The sequence below is a fragment of the Arachis ipaensis genome, chromosome B8 (assembly GCF_059453495.1).
Source record: "Arachis ipaensis isolate K30076 ecotype BB chromosome B8, ASM5945349v1, whole genome shotgun sequence".
Classification (NCBI taxonomy): Eukaryota; Viridiplantae; Streptophyta; class Magnoliopsida; order Fabales; family Fabaceae; genus Arachis; species Arachis ipaensis.
In genome coordinates this window covers 127,361,086-127,367,505 of record NC_142443.1, presented here as the reverse complement: position 1 = coordinate 127,367,505, position 6,420 = coordinate 127,361,086, and the positions used below count along the sequence as shown (strand labels likewise).

The 6,420-nt window shown below is 19.7% G+C and overlaps 1 protein-coding gene across 2 annotated transcripts; it reads left to right on the top strand.

Annotated features, from left to right (window-relative positions):
* The first annotated feature begins 4,326 nt into the window (after nucleotides 1–4,326).
* Nucleotides 4,327–5,594, top strand: LOC107612150 (MLP-like protein 43). Of its 2 annotated transcripts, none has more exons than XM_016313970.3 (2): nucleotides 4,327–4,597; nucleotides 5,323–5,594. In XM_016313970.3, the coding sequence occupies exons 1-2, from the start codon at nucleotides 4,408–4,410 to the stop codon at nucleotides 5,592–5,594; spliced, it is 462 nt and encodes a 153-aa protein (XP_016169456.1). In that variant the 5' UTR covers nucleotides 4,327–4,407. The 2 variants fall into 2 exon arrangements, with proteins under 2 accessions (XP_016169456.1, XP_020965424.1); XM_021109765.2 differs by having other exon boundaries at nucleotides 5,317–5,594.
* The last annotated feature ends 826 nt before the right edge of the window (nucleotides 5,595–6,420 follow it).

Below are 6,420 nucleotides of genomic sequence, written 5' to 3'. Positions count from 1 at the left end.
AATTCATATATTTAAATAAATAAAATAAATTAAATAAAAATATTTTTAAGAATTAATCAAATAAGTTAGTTGATACAAATAATTAGTATAATTGATTTTATTTGATTTATTGAATTCAAAAATATAAATTAAAAAATAATTGATTGAATTAATTAGTTGATATAATTAATTTATTATAATTGATTGGATTTAATAAATTACAATTATTTGATTGATATGAATTATAATAAATCGTGTGATATTTAAATATCTAATCAAATCAATTAGTTGATATAATAAATTTACCGTAATAAATTGTATTCAATGAATTATAAAAAATAAATTAAGAAACATGTTCAAAAGTAGTGACGGATCCAGAAATTTTAAATAGTGGAAGTAAATATATAGCATATAAAAATAATAAAAAATATTTATAAATATATCAAAATATATAAAAAATAAATAATATAAAAATATTAAATATTAAATAATTTTTATGTAATCATTATCAATATTAATATATTGATAAATAATAATATGGTTATTAATTTATCTTTCTATAAATTAAATATAATAATAATAATAAATAAAATTAATCAAAATATAAATAAGTTATCTTCTAATCAATAATAAAAGTGAAATATATTTTTTTATGAATTATATACAATAAATGATATTTTAGAAAAAAAATTTATACTAAATTTCTCATATCCTCATTATATATTTTATAGATTATTTAATTATTATTTAATTATTTAATAAAAAAACAAAAAATTAATTTTAAATAATAATAATAATAATAATAATAATAATAATAATAATAATAATAATAATAATAATAATAATAGAATTAGTTACTTAGATAGATAAAAGTATAAAATGCGTTAATATTTTAATTGATTTTTATTTTAATTTTTGTTTGTGAACTAATTATCAAAATAGATATCCAATACAAAATTTTTTAATTTATTGGTAAATATTAAAGTGGAATTGAAAAAAAAAACAGAGATATAACCTTTAACTAAATAAATTTATTAATTAAATAATGTTACAATAATATTTTGTTTTTATTAAGTTAATTTAATATATAATTTTATCTTATATTTTTAGATACAAATTAGAGTCTAATTTTAATTATTGATAGTATAAAATATTTTATATAATTATTTAATTATGTTTATTTTTTTGGATTATCATTTAGGTGAATGCAATCAATATAAAAGATAGTTATTTTTTATGATATGATATTACGTCATTGAATATTTGTGTAAAACTACTTTACACTAATAGTGTATCAAAATTATAAATTGTACCTTAAAAGTATCAACTTCGATGAAAAACAAAGTATATATTCTTATTTTATGAAGTAGTAAAAGAAAAATAATAAATATAAAATTATGAGTTGAGTCTCAAATTTAGATTCATGTACCACAGAAAAACACTATATATAGACTTTAGTAAAACAAAAATAAATATGTAAATTATTTATTATTAAGGTAATTTTTTATTATATACAGTAATTACACATCATATATTAATTTTGTTAAAATTATATAATTTTTCATAATATGATTAGAATCATTATCTTCTATCATAATCAGAGAAATTCAGGACAATGAATAAAAATATTATACCTGATATACACAGATTGAAATAGAAATATATGTTTTAAAATTTAGAAATATAAATTCTATTATATCTTCCTAAACAAACCTAAACAACTCTACACTAATAGCCCGTGTCATGTCGTGTTTTTCAAGACTTATATTTAGAAACATATAGAATTTTAATAATAATACACGGGTAATTGAAATAGTTTATATACAGATTTTTCAAGTTATTATTATTATTATTGGATAATAAATAAGAATTAGAATTATATTAATATTTTTAAAATTAATATAATTAAAATTACAAAATATTTAAAATTAATGTGCGTTATTAATATCATAAAATTTGATCATTTTATCATTAGATTTAAATATTCTTATCATGATTACTTATCATGATTACTACGACCGGTATAATTATCATATCATTATGATATATTATTATTATTATTATTATTATTATTATTGTTATTATTATTATTAAAAGTATTTTCAATTGATAATTGATAAGTAGTTTAATAATTCATTAAATATTGATTTGATATAATTATAAGAAAGATATGTTTCTAAATTAGTATAATTATGTATTATTCATTAAATATTAATTATAATATAATTATAATAAAGATATTTTTTATAAAATAATTTAGAATAAAGAATAGGAAAGTTCATTTTGGAGGGAAAACGGAATTACGAGAGATCGACACCTCACCTTCATTAGTTGGGAAAAAACCCAGTTTTAATATATTAAGTAGATAGATAGATAACTCTTGCTTTATATCATTTATGATTATGAATTTTTATTTTATTTGTTGTTATTCTTTGTTTTTGTACTGATTTTTTTAATTGATGTGGTTTGAAAATTTTTAGGATAATGAGAAGGAGAACATCACAAGCAATTGTATTCGACAAATTTGATATTGCTATTGTAGAACATTATAATTTTGATTGTTAATTTTTTTTATTCTATTGATATTTTTTATAATTTTTATGAAATTAGAATAATTGTTTGTGGTTGAACATTATTTCTTTGTCATTTAAGTGCATTTTGATTTTTATTAGTTATAAAGATTGATGTTTAAAGTTATTTATGAACTTTTAATTATAAATTATGGATAATTTATTATGTAAAATTATAAAATTTTAAATTTTATTAGTTTAAAAATTATTGAATTTAAATATTTAAAATTATATATTAAATTTTTAATAATTTTATTTTATATTTAATTATATCGGTTGAACTCCGATTGAACTTTTGAACTATTAAACCAGTCACCCAACCGATTTAGTGACCGGTTCAGTTCTCGCAACCTTAATATTTTACATTGATAATAAAACTTTATACGCACTATAATCAAATTTTATAAATAATATAATCAAATTTAATTCGTGATGCATATAATAAAACCAAAATACAAATAAAACTATAAAAATATGATGGTACCTATTTTGCGTTCCTAAAAAATTTGTTTAGAATTTAGTGATTAATCATTGTTAGATAATTTCATTGAGTAAAATAACATATATTGACTATTTTTTGTGTTGACTAAATAGTGAGGAACAAGCTGACGATATAAACGTGGGTGTGTTTGGCAAACACGTTGGGGAGGAGAAAGCCCGTTTGACCTTTTTGAAAGTTTCACTTTGATGTTTGGCAATTTTTATCCTTGTGAACGCAGAATTGATTCTGCCTCTGAACCCACGTTTAGGAGAAGCTCAATTTTGTAGCTTCTGCATTTCACGTTTTACGTTTCACGTTTAGGAGAAGCTAAAATATTTCTTTTTTACCAACCCTACCCTTCATTTTCTTTTATAAGAACGATACTAGTAACTATTATCTTCACTGTCATTCTTTGTAGTTCTTCCTACTTCTTCATAATTTTTTAGTTCCATTTTTTTCATCAAAATCGTTCAGATTTATTTCAATCAGTGACAAATTGAAATTTTTTTATTTTTATTTGATTTTATTCATATGAATTTTATTTACGTTTTATGGTATTTTTTTGTTCATATGATATATGTTGTTGGTTTTATGGAATTTTTATTATTTCTTATCTGTATAATTTTTTTCTATTTTTTGATGTACTCTATTTTTGTTTTGTATTAATTTTTTTTATTTTTTATTCTGAATTTGTGAAATTTGTAATTGTAATTATTATATACTATGTTTATTATCAAAATTTTGAATAATATAAATTATGATCCTATAAAAAAAAAGGACAAAATAAATAAAAAATTAATTATAAGTAACAATAGAGTCATAAATAATAAAAATTTATAGTGTAAAATAATACTAAATTAAAGAGTACTGACGATACTAAAAAAAATTATAGAATATTTTCTTTTTGTGTGGCATTATAAAATTTATAGTACTCTCTTTTATATTTTTATTTTTTATTGTATTTATTTTATTTATATGATAAATATTTTTTATATTATTTTTTATAGTATTCTGATTTTACATGTATATAAAGTTGATGTCTATTTTAGTAATTTTTCATCTAAAAGTGATTTTGAGTAGTATAATCCAAACAATATTTATTTTACTATAATCAATTTTGATATAAAGATTACCAAACATAAATCACGTTAATCCAAACTAACTTATCATCAAAATCAATTTTACAAAATCAATTTTATGCAAACTCTGGTTTGCAAACTGGCAAACACATAGGTAGCTTATTTTTCTATATAAGGTCCTACAAATCTGAACTCATTGTCCCATATCTCTCATCAGATGTTCTAGCTAGCTAGCTTTATTAAATTATTAGTATTATCTGATTTCTTGCTTCATAGTAGTTGTTTCCTTCTTAAGACAATGGCACTGAGTGGTAAGTTTAGTACTGAAATTGTGATCCATGCACCTGCTGGAAAGTTCTTTAATTTTGTATCAAAATCTCTCCACCAATATCAAAACGTTTGTGAAAGAGTGCATCACACCAAGCTGCATCAGGGTGAGGATTGGCACAGCATTGGCGATTCGATTAAGCACTGGACTTATGTTATAGGTAATCAAGCTTAATTTTAAATCAATTAATTTGTAAATTAAAAATAAAACATCTCGTCGGATTTTATCTGTCATCATATCATTTTTTTCAAAAACCTAAATTTATAGAAAAAGTCGCATAAATAATTATATTTTTAATATGTCTCTTCATGTAAGATTTATTTTTTGGGTTTACATAAATTTTTTATATGTTTTTTTTTTGTTATTTATTTTAGACTAAATTTTTTTTATTAAAGTTCAATATGAATCAAATTTTAATTTTTTTTATTATAGAAGTTTTGATATTATGTTATAATATCACTTTTTTAAAAAAATTAATTTAAAAAAAAGATATATGAATAATTATATTTCTAATCTTTTTTTTTTTGAGATTTTATTAAATTTAATTAGTTTCCTCCATTTACAACAAAAAAAGTTCTTTCTACGAAATAATATATATTAGTGAGAATTATATGAATTGTTTAAAAATTCATAACCAATGAGATTATTAGAAGAGAGTTATAAGTATATATATAAATTGACAAAATTCTTGTATTTTTTATAGTTCCTAAAAACATATAACAAAAAATAGATTTTGTCTCCAAGACAAAAGACAAAATTTTAAAACAACCAAAAGGACTATCATAATTTGCATGTAATTATGTCAAGTAATTGACATAATTATTCTCGGGTTTCTTTAATTTTCTTTTTAATATTCTTTAAAATTTGATTATTGTCAAGCAACAGATGGTAAAATAACTACATGCAAGGAGACAATTGAATCCGTTGATGAGAAGAACAAGACAATCAAATTCAATCTCTTTGATGGAGACATAAGTCAACAGTATAAAGTCTTGAAGGTCATCGCTCAAGAGATTGATAACAGCAATGGAAGTGTTTCAGCTAAATGGACACTTGAATATGAGAAAATTAATTATAATGTCGAAGCTCCTTACGGTTACTTGGAATTGTTTGACAAAAATACTAAAGACATGGATGCTCATCTTCTCAAGGCATAATAATTACTAAAAGAAAATTAGAAGACATTATATGCATGGTTGGAATTTAATAAGGGGTAGATTTTCGGGACTGTTTTGGAAGTGTTTATATAATATAAATTAAATAAAAAGTGTGAACTTGGGTGAACAATAGAATAAGGAAGTATGTTTCCAAATTCCAACCTTACATGTATGTATGTTTATCCTTCGTTTGAATGGATTGAACTATTGTATGTATGTATGTATTTATGTATGTATGTATGTAAAGTCATCGTTAATGATTTCTTTTGTTGGTTGCGTTTATGCCATGGATGTGTGGAAATAAACTTGAAAGTATCTGTGTATGTCTAATAAAACTTAGAGTAACAATAGGTAATCAATTTTTATTGGCAACATAAGTTAAATTTTTAAAATTATTTTATTTATTTTAAATTAAAAATTAGTAATTCTAAATTTTAAATTAAAATTTTAAACTCTGAATTAAATTGACTAATATTAGCTAATTAATAAAATTAATTTTTTAACTTTTTCATAAACATAATGAGTAAATTGAAAAAATATTTGAATTATCAAATTATTGATAAAAGTATTTTTTAAAATTTTTAATAATAAAAATATTTTTAAAATATTTAATTAAAATTAATTTTCTAACGTTCGCATAAACTCATCGGAAAAATATCTGAATTATCAAATTATTGATAAAAATATTTTAAAATATTTAATTAAAAATTAATTTTTTTAACTTTTTCATAAACATAATGAGTAAATTGAAAAAAATTTAAATTATTAAATTATTGATAAAAATATTTTTTGAATTTTTTAATAATAAAAATATTTTTAAAATATT